The sequence below is a fragment of the Dromaius novaehollandiae genome, chromosome 27 (genome assembly GCF_036370855.1).
Source record: "Dromaius novaehollandiae isolate bDroNov1 chromosome 27, bDroNov1.hap1, whole genome shotgun sequence".
Classification (NCBI taxonomy): domain Eukaryota; kingdom Metazoa; phylum Chordata; class Aves; order Casuariiformes; family Dromaiidae; genus Dromaius; species Dromaius novaehollandiae.
The window spans coordinates 3,046,530-3,059,602 of record NC_088124.1 but is presented as its reverse complement, the minus strand read 5'-3'; the positions used below and the strand labels follow the sequence as shown (position 1 = coordinate 3,059,602).

At 52.6% G+C, this 13,073-nt stretch overlaps 1 protein-coding gene across 5 annotated transcripts in view; it reads left to right on the top strand.

Moving 5' to 3' along the window:
- Nucleotides 1-342: 342 nt before the first annotated feature.
- Nucleotides 343-13,073, top strand: part of BRPF3 (bromodomain and PHD finger containing 3) — a 28,579-nt gene continuing 15,848 nt past the window's right edge. Inside the window, exons 1-7 of one of the 5 annotated variants that reach the window (XM_064498174.1) lie at nt 1,494-4,532; nt 5,010-5,216; nt 5,293-6,695; nt 7,749-7,905; nt 9,455-9,586; nt 11,665-11,793; nt 12,171-12,483. In XM_064498174.1, coding sequence (XP_064354244.1) covers nt 5,311-6,695; nt 7,749-7,905; nt 9,455-9,586; nt 11,665-11,793; nt 12,171-12,483 — 2,116 coding nt within the window. In that variant the 5' untranslated portion in view covers nt 1,494-4,532; nt 5,010-5,216; nt 5,293-5,310. The other 4 variants (XM_064498172.1, XM_026111857.2, XM_064498171.1 and 1 more) reach the window with 4 other exon arrangements.

Below are 13,073 nucleotides of genomic sequence, written 5' to 3'. Positions count from 1 at the left end.
TCCTCCGGCCGCCCGGCCACCGCGGAGGGACCCCCCCACCCCGGCACCCCCAGCCCCTGGGGGCCTCCCGCTCGGCGCGGCCCGGGGGTGGGAAGGGACCGGGGAGGGGCGGGCGGTCCCTGCCCGCGGGGGGGGGGAGAGCGAAGCGCGGCAGCCCCCTCCCCCGCCTGCCCGCTGGCTGCCGCCTTCCCTCGCCGCTCGGCCGGGCTGCGCTGCCGCCGCCACCGCCGCCTCCATCTTGTGCGTGTGTCCCCTGCTCTCCCCCCCCTTCTCCACACAGCACCGGGAGCGGCGGGGGCGCTGGAGCGAGCGGGGCCCCGGGCGCCGGGGGGGGGGGGGGTGGAAGAGAAGGGTGGTGGGGGGCGAAGCGGCACCGGGGCCGGAGCGGCAGCGGCGGGAGCAGCGGCGGCAGCGGCATGAGGAGGCGGCGCTGAGGAGGCGGCGGTAGCCGGAGCGGACGGAGCCGACATCTTGTGCCCTCCCCTCCCGCCGCCGGCTGGGTGAGCCCGTCCGCCCTAAGGGGGAGGGGAGGGGGGGGGAGGCGGAAAGCTAGAACAGGGTTTTTTTTTTAAAAAAAAAAAAAAACAACCCCCCCAAAAAACCCTAAAGGAGGCGGTGGCAACGGTGGAGACCCGCCGCGGCGGCGGCGCTGAGGCGGCCAGGTAAAGCGCTAAGCGGGAGGCCGCGACACCCTTCCCTCAGGGGGTCTCTCCTCCCTCGCACACCCCCGCTCCGGGGTCGCGGGAAGGTGACCGGGCGGGAGGGAAGGTGCCGGGGGGGCCGGTGTGCGGTGCCTGCTGTCCCTCCTCTCCCCTCCCGCGCACAGGCAGGGCCCCCGCACGGCGGGAACGACCCGCAGCCCTTCGCCGAGGAGCGGCCGGCGGCGGCGGGCGCCTGGGGAAGGGGAACGGGCAGCACCGTGTCAACCGGGCCCCCCCCTTGCCGCCATCTTGGCCCCCCCCTCCACGGCCGCCCTCGGGGCCCCGCCCACCTTCTCCCGCGCTATTGGCCCAGGCGGGGCCGAGCGCTCCCCTCCCCTTTATACCGGCAGGAGGCTTGCTTTGCTATTGGTGATGGAGCCGAGATGGACGGCGGGGATAGCCAGTAGCAGCGTGGCGCTCTCTGCGCTCTTTCTCGCTCTGCCTTGCTTGGTCCCCCTCTCCTTGGGGACTTTTTTCGCTCTCCGGGGGGCGGCCGGCCCGGCTGATCTGCCGGCGCAGCGCGCTGTGCTGAGGGCGGGCACAACTCATCGCATGCACCCGCGGTGGCTTCTCCGCCCCCGGGCGCTCCTTTATTTTTGGCCTGGTCCCTGCTGTTGACCCAGATCGCTGGCTCCTCGGGGGGTCCCCGCCGGGATCCCGTGGCCCTTGCTGCACGCTGCTGCTCCCCTGAGAGGAGCTCCCAGCTGGTGCCTCACAGCTCGTGGCATGGGGGGGTTCCCTCAGAGCCTTGCTGCTGAGGGCTGACGCAGCTCATGGCACATAGAGTTTCCCTCACAGCCTTGCTGCTGAGGGCTGACGCAACTTGTGACATGCAGCCTTTCCTCGCAGGTAGTGTTGCTGCTGAGGGCTGACACAACTCGTGCTACGCACCATCTGTTGCTGAGTCCAGAGTTTGTTTTAAAAAGCATCCCGTTTGCTGCCTGCCCAGGCGCGTCGCGTCCTCCCCGCTCCGGGAGGAGCGCTGTGCCTGAGGCCTGGCGCAACTCGTGGCACATACCGTAACTTGATTTGACTACAGAATATCGTGGGGCTGATAAAGATCTGCGCGGGCGTGGGGGCGTCCAAATGGGCCATGGCTCCAGGCAGTCCCGCTTCGGGGGCGTCCATTGCCACCTTTTGCGGATGTGGTTTTTTACAGGGCTCCGGAGACGTCCGTTCCCCGCTGCCCGGAGCTGCACCGGCTCTTGCAGAGCAGCTTGAGGGAGAGCCGCGAGCGCCGGGAGTTTGTGCCTGGGGAGAGGCAGGCTCTGGCCACGCGGGCTCCTGGCAGGGAGGGAGGAAGCAGGACGGCGACGGAAAGGAGCAGGGCGTGAAGGGGACGAGGCCTTTGGAGGGGTGACAAGGTGGTTCGGACCCTTGGGAAAGGGCCAGCGCGGTGTTGCAGAGGGAAAATCCGGACGGCGTTTAGCGCTCCGCTTATCGCATCCGCTTGTGCTCGACTCCTCCAGGCTGCCTGTACAACAAGGGCGTTTCAGTATTTCCCGGTATCTGGATACCGCCAGTTTCTTCAGTGGAGCCACAGGTCCCCTTTTAATTAGCTTAATTCTCCCAATTCCAGGCTTGTTTTCCTTGGTCGCCTTTCGCAGACCCCGGGCGCTGGTGGGCCGCAGGCGTGAAGCTGCCGCTGGAGGGAACCGAGCTGTTCCCGGGCAGCCCCGCAGGTGGAACGGAGTTCAGCTCCGGCGGCCGGGCACATTACAGCCGGGTCATTAGTTCGGTTGTGCTCTCTAGGAACCTGCCCCCCTGCTCCGGGTGCAAATCCCAGCAGAAGCGGCTTGGGGGAGGTTTGGGAAAGCTGCGAGCACACCGGGGCTTTCTGCTTTGCCATCAGCAACCTTTGGCTGTGGTGGGACAGAAAGACCCAAACAGCGTTTAACCCTGCGGCAGCCGGGTCCGATTAGCGTTTCAGCGTGCTGTTTGCCCAGAGTTTCGCTTTTATGCCTGGCTGGGAGGTGTTTTCAAGTGCACTAAGAAGATCAGAAAATTCCTAGATTGCTGCTTAGAAGCTTCTCTTTCCAGACAAGGTCGCGGCACTCAGCTCGGTCTGAGCTCGCCTGGCCGCCGCTTTCAAGGCGTTTTGGAGGTGAGTAGCCGTGACTCTCCTGACAGCCGGATGCCTCTTGGAAATTGCTGGCACGTCTTTTCCTGGGCGCTCGGCTCTCCCTGGCAGCAGCTTCCGTACTGCTTTGGATGCTTCTCCATAGCGTTAAGTTGTACGCTTTACAAATGGGTCGTTTTACGGCAGCTGGTTGCTGCGGTGGAAAGCTCACTTGAAGTAATTTTGCTAGACGGGTAGAGATTGTTTCACTAAAGCAACAGGAACGCGGTACCCTCGTTTTTCCGATCGATTTTCCCGTCAGCAGGTGAAATAACCTTTCCTGGAGTGCTCTGTTTCTCCGAAATTTGCCCGTTTCTCAGCACTCAGTGATCAGCTATCACACTGTTTTTCCCAAACACAGTATTAATAATGCTTGTGGTCGGCTCACACTAATTACCTCCTCCTCCAGTGTCTTTTTGTACTTCTCTTCTTTGCTTATATCAGCCTGAATTTTAAGGGGAGTTGTTTGTCATCAGGATTTTGTTGTGTTTTCATTTGCTGATCAGGCTCATACCCTTGCTTATTCTACCCTTAGTTTAAAATTCCTTTTTCCTGCTGATTGAAGCCGTCTCAGCCAGGACGAGAGCAGTCGGATGCTCTGCAACCCGATGAGCAAGTGGCTCATTAGCGTTCTCAGACAAAGACACGGAAAATCACAGTCTTTATTTGCAGGTGGAAGTTGTTGCCCTGTATTTTGCATCTGATATTGAATTGTGCCCACAGGCTCCGTGGGTACGGGCACGCTTCTGGAAACCGGCACCTGTGACTTACTTCCCTGGATGCAAAGGGGAGCTCGGAAACTTTTCCCAAATCCTGTTTGTTGCTGAGGATACGGCTTTGGTCATTGCTTAATGTGGTGTTTCATAGAGCTGGTACTTTCGAGGGAAAAGTGTCACTCCTGGAGTTAATTTTCTCCTCTCTGGAATAAGCCCAGGACTTGTAGGTCCTGGTGCTGTAAGGTGCTGCTTGCTCTGACTCACACGATTGAGGTTTTTCAGGGTTATGCCCATCACAGAGCAGAAATAATGCAACAGCTAAACACAATTTACATTTCTGCAGCAGTTTTCCGTGTCTGCAGGTCCCCTGGAAAGGGCTGGAGGTGTGGAGCGCTCCGAACGTGGGTGAGGCGCTGAGGCAGGCCCGTCTCGTGCCCTCTGCATAGCAGCAGATAAGCCCTGGGCTCGCTTATCTTCTCAGGGAGATTTTGCCTTCGCTTTTCTTTTTCCCCTTGCACTGTTTCCTTGGGCTGTTTCTTCCTCAGCACGTCTTTTCCCATAACGCGTGTTCCCGTCCCGGACGCTGCCCTTCTCTCTTGCATTACTCACCGGGCCTCCTCTCCGCTTTCCCTCCTTGCCGTTTCCCTCCCTCGCCATCGCTGCTGCCGTGTTTCGTTCCTCCCCCGGCTCGTCTAGCCGGCTCCGGGCTCCTGCTTCGCTCCCCGTTGATCAGCACCTCCTTAACGCCGGGCCGCCGACTCGCGGTTATCTGGGCTGCCGATGAGCTCTTTGCGAGGGCAGAGCTGGCTCGGGCGTTCGGTTAAGGCTCTGTGCAAACACACTTGTGCCGTTTGCAGCACGGTTCAGTCCAGGAGCCGTCCAGCTGCTTTCCCACTAATTACGCCGTGGACCCCGTGCGCGGACCCAGCTCGGATGCCCGGACACGGCGTTCCCGCAGTTGTGGCTCCAGGGGGGGCTAATGCTGAGCCGGAGCTAGTAAGTCCACCCGGATCCCTGCTGCTCATTCCCAGCTACATCTGTAAGAAAGCGAAGCTGGAGGACAGGTTTCATTGCAGCCACAGCTCCACTGCTTTGGGTTTTTTTTGCATCGGTGGCATGGGAAAGGAGGAAGAGGCAGCGGAGGGAGCAGCAGGGCTAAGGGAGTACCGGTTGTTTTTTTGCACGGAGCTCAGCTACAAAAAATAATTGGGACTTGCTCGCCATAGGGCAGGAACAGTGCTTTCCTTTAGGTCTGGAAAACATGCAACACATTGCGTGTGCTATTGGGGATGAAAAAGAGTAGTCACAGGCAAGAGAACGCAGAGGAAAATTCTTTCGCCTATGTGAACTTAGTATGTGAATGGGGCAAGCAGGTGCAGTAAGTGTTATTTGATTTTTCTGGGAATCTGAAATGTTTGCTGAGACATGGTGGAGCGTTTAATTCAGTCTACGATGCTGTACAACTCATTTCAGCTCTTCTCATCTGGCGGTATGGGGGTACGTGCATCTCCTGGCATGCAAATAGAGAAGGTTGGAGGGTGCTGTGCATTGCTGTGATATCCACTGCGAGAAATGGGTGATATATCCAGTACCTGTTTGTATCTAAGAAGGTGCAGATGCTTCAGCAAGCCTGAGATTGATGGAGCCTTTAGTAGAAATGTTGCTATATCGTGACACCGAGTAAGTTTTTGAATCTGTGCTGCCCCCCTTTGCCTGTCTCACTGCTTACGCTGCAGTCTGACTTGCTTCGTTACAGGGTCTCTGGACCGCAGCGATGAGGAAGCCTCGGAGGAGGTTGCGGCAGAACTTCGAGGGGAGACGCTCGCCCTCGCCCTACAGCCTCAAGTGCTCCCCAGCCCGGGAGACGCTCACGTACGCTCAGGCCCAGCGGATAGTGGAAGTAGATATTGATGGGCGGCTTCATCGCATCAGCATCTACGATCCCTTAAAAATCATCACCGAGGATGAGTTGACCGCCCAGGACATCACAGAGTGCAACAGCAACAAGGAAAACAGTGAGCAGCCCCTTTTCCCTTCCAAATCCAAGAAAACACCTTCTAAAGGCAAGAAGAAGGAGTCGTGCTCCAAACATGCACCAGGGGCATCTTTACACTTACCCCAGCCCAACTTCCGTGTAGTGGACTCCCTTAGCCAGCTGGATGCCCCTCCTCTCCCTGCTGCCTACTATCGATACATTGAGAAGCCTCCTGAGGACCTCGATGTAGAGGTGGAGTATGACATGGATGAGGAGGATCTGGCTTGGCTAGAAATGGTCAATGAGAAGAGAAGGGATGATGGCTATGGGACAGTTTCTGCTGACACTTTTGAGCTGCTGGTGGACCGTCTGGAAAAGGAATCATACCTCGAGAGCCGGAACAACGGAGCTCAGCAGTCCCTGATTGATGAGGACGCCTTCTGCTGCGTTTGCATGGACGATGAGTGTCACAACAGCAACGTCATCCTGTTCTGTGATATCTGTAATTTGGCCGTGCACCAGGAGTGTTACGGAGTGCCCTATATCCCCGAAGGGCAGTGGCTTTGCCGCTGCTGCTTACAGTCCCCTTCTCGCCCTGTGGATTGCGTCCTTTGTCCGAACAAAGGCGGAGCCTTCAAGCAGACCAGCGACGGTCGCTGGGCTCACGTGGTTTGTGCCATCTGGATCCCAGAGGTCTGCTTTGCAAACACTGTGTTTCTGGAGCCCATTGAAGGCATAACTAACATCCCCCCTGCGCGCTGGAAGCTCACGTGCTACATCTGCAAGCAGAAGGGCATGGGAGCTGCTATCCAGTGCCACAAGGTGAACTGTTACACTGCCTTCCACGTCACCTGTGCCCAGCGGGCTGGTCTCTTCATGAAGATTGAACCCATGCGAGAGACCAGCATCAACGGCACGACGTTCACAGTGCGCAAAACTGCCTATTGTGAGAGTCATTCCCCACCTGGGATGGTGAAAAAAGGGTCTGTAGCTGCTGCCAGTGAGGGGGAGGAGGACATTGTGAAGGAGGACAGAGAGGAGGAAGCCAATTCTGGCCCTCCCAAAGGGTCCCTGAAAAAGAATAAAGTGAAATTGAAGCAGAAGATCAAAAAGGAGCCCGGCGATGTGACTGATGGGCATTCGTCCGCGCCCATGGTGACAGTCGCACAGATCCCTTCTTACAGGTGAGTGCTGTAGGTGCAGCGCGGCAGGAGCTGGGCAGCTGCACCAGGCAGGTTCTGTTTCGAGGACTCAGTCCCTCTCAGTCTTCAGCTGGGCACTTGGAAACACTGTCTTAACTCAAGACCTAGCAATAACTGTGTCCAAAATGTATTCCTGGTAATCATTCCTGACCAGCGTTCTTCCCCGTGAGTGTCACTGGCACGCTGTGGTTTCCCTGCTTTGCTGAGGAGTGTTCTCGAGCTGCCGTGTAATGCAGAACCCAGTCCCTGGTGGTCCCTAGCAGGCAAACACCCATCATCTGAATTTACATAGATGGCTGTGAATGTGTTTTCAGAATACTTCAGGCATTACAAATTAGCAGGTGAATAGGGGTCATCCTGCTATTAAAATTGTTTTTAATCTTCTCATTCTGGAGTTTCCTAACTCCTCCTCTTATTATAGAGCACGTCAAACTCAGCAGTGTTGCAAGCAGCTTTGAATTTGGCTGTGTATTTTTTCTCCCAGCTCTGTCTCATGCAGAAGTAGGTTGTGCTGAATTTTCATTTGGTACTTTAGGAGGTGCGGTGATGTGTCACCAGCGCTTTAACAGCTAAGCCTTGGCAAACTGCTGATAAGGCACTATATGTAATCTAATGAACGGCTTGAAAAGGTTAAAATAGATGCTATATTTTTCTTGGTCTCCTGTCAAGTTAGTTTGCCAGGCTCCAGCTTAATAACATCAATCTTAAGTGACCCCCAATAAAATTCTTGGCAATGAAATTAACTCTTGGAAGTTAACTCTTGGAGCTGAGTGGGATACTTTGACCGTGCTGTGGCTGGTGTTTGGGAAGAACCTCTGCAGTAGTGATGTATTGTGCAAGGCAGACACGTATGAAGAAGCCCCAGGTTGCTCTGGGCCAATGCCGGTTGCACACATAGGTCAGCGTGTGCATTGCCACAGCTCTGCAGAGCTGCACGCGGCAGAGCTGCAGCGGGGAACCCGGCTGTGCCACCAGGGTCCCCAGCAGAACGGCCGCCTTGCGCTTTGCTCCACGGCACCTCCTTGTTTCCTTTAGGCTGAACAAAATCTGCAGCGGCCTCTCTCTGCAGAGGAAGAACCAGTTCATGCAGAGGCTCCACAACTACTGGCTGCTGAAGCGCCAGGCGAGGAACGGGGTGCCCCTGATCCGGCGCCTGCACTCGCACCTCCAGTCGCAGAGGAACGCGGAGCAGGTAGCGCCGCGGGCCTGGCCCCGGCCGGACCCACACGGGAGGACGGGGGGGTGCATGCCACCCCCGGGGGGGGGTGTTTGATGCATACTGGGAAAGGGAATTAGGGTGAAGTGAGCAGAGGGTGACCTGCCTGGTGCACTTGCAGGAGGGAGCCAGCTAATGAGTCTGGACTTTTAGTTAGGAACTGGGATTGGGTAAATTCCTTAAAAAAAGAGCCTTAACAGTGGAGAAGAATAGCTCTTTTTGAATCTCTCTTGGCCTCCTCTTGGTATGTGCATTCCCGGAGAGCCCGGTTAGTGTATCAGTGTGATGTCCATCATGCCACCAGCATTGGTGTTGATGAGCCAGCAGGTAGGAGTTTTCCATTTGAGTCAGGACACTTGGGATTTTACAAGGGTGTGATGAGCCCTTGGTGGACTGATCTCTCAGATGAATCATAAAACACGTTCCTCACTAGTGATTAAAGATCCCCTCCTCAAGAAAGTGGGTGTTAGCTGTGGAGTCCTGGCTAAATTCCAGTTTGGATCATTCTTCCTGCAGCTTGGATTTCTGACCCTCCCATGCACAGTCATATGTACGTTTATACATAAGCTTCAGCTCTAGACTTTGCTTCCTCTTCTGAGCTGGCATCCAGAGTCAATCAGTGGTGCTGAGCAGCACTGCAGTTGGCAGTAGCAGTCTCTACCCCGTAACAGCCTTTTAGTAGGTATTGTGCATGTTGTTCACGTGTATTTTTGCTGTTGTCAGAGGAATTTGTGGGCTTTTGGGTTTGCATGAAGACTCCTCTGGTTGATTAATAAAAAAAATATTTCCCTCTCCTCAGTCTGGAGCTTGGGGAAATGCAGAATTTCCTTGGTGTGTTAAGTTGGGAAATTACCATAAATAAGTTCATAAAAACAAACGTCATATAAACCATCAAGACTTTGTGTAGCATCTGTCCTCTATTGGCAATCATGAGAAAGTATATTCACTTCAGCTAGAACCTCAAAACCATTTGAAAAGCTACAGATGCAGGAGAGAAAGGATGTTCATGTTGTGAAGCCACCGAACCGTGGCTCGGAAGGTGTGAGCTCATCTCCCAGCATTGGCTGTTCCTTTGTGTTTCAGCAAATCTCTTTCTATGGCTCGATTTCCTATTCATTACGGAGAAGATAACTCTTTTCTCACATGCTTTTGCTGCCTTGCCTTTTTATTGTACAGTCCTTGGGCTGTCTCTTCTACACGCAGTAACTAGCAAAAAGAATTTCCAGCCACTGTAATGAACGTTGATATAAAAGCAGTGAGAGTGTAAGTGAGCACCACCGAACTGTGTTCCCAGAGCATGGCTGCAGTGTGGTTTAGGCCTAACATCACAGATAACATCCGAAAACGCTGATGTTGTTGTTATACAGCTTAAGTGCAACCAGTTTTGTAGGAGGGAGGGGACACAGTCTAAACAGAAGTAGAGAGTAGGAAGACTCTAAGAGCAATACATGGGGGACAGCTAGAAAGAAGAGAAGACACAGGGAGCCAGTTGTGTTTTTCATCTCACCCCACTGTTGTGTTACAGAAGGAGCAAGATGAGAAGACCAGTGCAGTGAAGGAAGAACTGAAGTACTGGCAAAAGCTGCGGCATGACTTGGAGCGGGCACGGTTGCTCATTGAGCTGATCCGTAAGAGGGAAAAACTCAAACGGGAGCAGGTAGGTAGGTCTGGTTATCAAGCTGCTACACTTGGTTTCATTTCCACGTGAGCACTGTGTTGCAGGAGGCAGAGGAAGAACACAGCAATTTTTCTTGAGCCTCCTGCACTTGTCCTAGACTTTCCCTAGACTTCTGGCCACACAGAGCAGCTGTATCTCCCTCGGCAGCTTGGCCAGTGCAACCTGCTGTTGCTTGCACTGCTCAGTCTCTGCCCTCAGTACCAACGCTGGGCTATGAAGCGCTGCAAAATGTATTTGCATAACTATCTGTGAATTTTAATCCTGACCTACAACATCCCTTCTGTTTCTGTCCTGGGCCTAGACCAGGTGTTTTGCAGAGTAGAAACTGGATCTCCTTTTAGGATTTATTTCAGGAGTTTTGTAACCACAGAGGGAGTTCTAAAACATAGTTCTGCTCTTCATTTCTAAAGCTGAAACCTCTTGTGTTTTGCCCTCCGAGTACCTTTTTGAGGAGAAACAGCTTTAAGACAGAGATCACTTACTAAATTTTCCAGTTTCCTCTTTGATCTGTATGCCGTTCTTCAGCATTGCCCCAGTTAAAGTTGTTTCCCATGCTTACCAGCTTTGCCTGCTGAGGGTCCTTCCTAGCCGTACCTGGCTGCACAGAGCAGCCACATCTGTGCCAGCTGGCACACGTATCTTCAAGGCCAGCGTTGTGAAAGCCTCACTTACCCTGCGCACAGCAAGCCCACACGTGTGGCCTCAGGCACTGCCCGAGCGCTCGCTCTGCCACTGGGCACGTGGGCTGTCTGTGGGGAGTCAGCCGAGGGAAAGCAGAGTCATCCATCATCCCAGCCCTTCCAGATACTGCTCTTTGGAGGCCAGAGAGGGCCCCCAGCTTTTTCTGTGGTTCTTTTTATGCCAGCACTGATTGACAACTAAAATCAGCTGGCCCTCATTTTACAACAGTGGCTCAGTCCTGCTTGCTGTACAGACATATTTTGGGTAGCAGGATCAAAAGAAATCGCTCTTTGGCTTTGTTTCTCTTTTGCTTTTGATATCTTGATATATCCATATCACAGTTGGCTAAATCCATAAAAGCTTGTTGAAACTCCAGTGTACTTTAGAAAATGATGAGGCATCACAGAAATACATATCTAGCAGGAGCTGTACGCCAGCCCAGCTGTTAGGTGAGCAGAAGAGGATGCTGAGGAGCCCTAGCTGTCAGTCTTTGTTCAGACTCTTTTGTGTTTTGGGGGAATAGTGTGGTCATGCTGTTGATTTAAAGGGCTTTTTGCATCAGTTTTCTGGCTCTTACTGATGTTGTCTTGTCGCTGAGCGCACCAAATATAATTTGCTTTTGTGTAAATAGACTTGCTTTCCTTTGCTACTGAAGTGGTTAATTTAATGACATAGCGAGGGATTATAAGATCAAAGAAATTAAGATGTTAAAGGAGAAATAAATATCTCTATTCCATTCTCCATGGAGTAGTTTCAGTGTAGTAGATCACACCAGTGCTATACCTTGTTTGCTTGATATCAGACAGTATTAGGTACTTTGTAAAGGGTGTAAGAAACTTCTAACCACTATTGTTATATTGTTATATGGCTTCTGCTTTGAAGTGCGAAAGCTTATATCTTAAAATTTGTTTGTGCTATCTAGTGTAATTATGCCTGTGGTTGTTCATATAAATGCCTACTTATTTTTAACTTTTTTTATACCATTGCTAATTGGCGTAGTAATATCTTGAGGCAGGATAATTTGCCAGGCATGAAAAGCTTCTTCTTGTTTTCGTTTTTAGTTGTATTCTCTTTTAATTTTATGGCTTTTCATCTTGTTTTGGCTCTGTGAGACTGGATAAATAAGCGTTCCTCATATAGAAGGTTTAAACTCTGCAATTAGACCGCTGTCTGTTGATGTACATCCTGCACAGGGAGGGGACAAGCTCCTAACCAGAAATTCTTCAGCAATGACTTTACCAGAGCAGTGATATGATGACCTAAGTTTTCCATCACTGAATAGAGCTGGTGTGATGATTCAGGAGAAACTGGGGGGAGATACCACTTGCATGTGTTGTTCTCGATAACTGTGTTCATAGCTGTTTCCCTGTTCCCAGGTCAAGGTTCAGCAGGCTGCTATGGAGCTACAGCTGACCCCTTTCAATGTACTTCTGCGCACAACGCTGGACCTGCTGCAGGAGAAGGATGCTGCCCAGATCTTTGCCGAGCCCGTTAACCTGAACGAGGCAAGTCTCTTTCCTAGAGGTGTCTGATGGGCTGGAGAGGAGGTATGGCTGGGCAGAAGTTCATATGCTGTCGTACCTGTGGAAGCACAAACCACCTTGTCCCAAGCTGCTGGTGGACTAAAGAGTATCTCAAAGAGGACTCACAATGTGGGTGTCCTTCCAGGCCAAAACAGGGTTTTGTTTTCTGGAAGCTTCAGCACGTCTCAGACAAGTAATGTTTTGCCAAGGCAGGATGTGTCTGGCTTGACTGGGTGACACAGAAAACAACTGCTGGCACTGCCCTTGCAGGTGGACAGGGCATTAAGAGTGCTTATGATGGATGCGCTCTAGTTGGCTAGTAAATGGTTTTTGTAATTGTACAGGTTTTATATGTTTAGGTTCCAGATTACCTGGAATTCATTTCCAACCCAATGGATTTTTCCACCATGAGGCGGAAGCTGGAGTCCCACCTGTACCGAACATTGGATGAGTTTGAGGAAGACTTTAACCTTATAGTTACCAACTGCATGAGGTATAATGCTAAAGACACGATTTTCCACCGAGCAGCTGTCCGGCTCAGAGACCTCGGAGGGGCGATATTGCGTCATGCACGGCGGCAGGCTGAAAACATCGGCTTTGACACTGATGTGGGGATTCACCTGCCCGAGTCACCCAAAACCGAGGACTTTTACCGCTTTTCTTGGGAGGATGGTGAGTGTTTATTAACCTTTATTTTCAGGATAGGAAATGACAGATCGTGACTGTGTTCTTTGTTTTGACCATGTTATTCAGCCTGCCTGAAAATCATAGCCATCATTCAACATATAAGACTTTTCCTGTCCATCTACTTATCAAAGCAAATATGTAACTCCTTTATAGCTTCAAAGAGCAGGATTTCAGGTGAGCCCAGTGCTCAGAGCTAGATGCAGCTTTCAGAAGATCCCAGCTCTTGGAAGAGCCTTGCGAGTGCTGTGCCTATCGCACTGGGAGGGGGCGGCTGCTGTGCTCTCAAGGAAAATCCAGCCTCCGGTTAGGTGTCTAAATGCAAGTGAAAGCTGCTAAAACGCTGCTGCAGTTTGTGGGTGTTGATGTGTGAAAAGATGACCAGAGACGACTCCTCTAAATTGTGTATTCTCACCATGCCCCTTGGAGTCAGAGAAGTATTTTTAATCCCTGCTGTAGAGTGAGAAATGGAGGCAAAGAAAGATTAAGCCCAGATTAGAGGGAATTACTGGCAGAACTGGATATTGAATCCTGTTCTCTTATGTCCCTATTCCAGTGCTTTTATCACAAGATCAAGC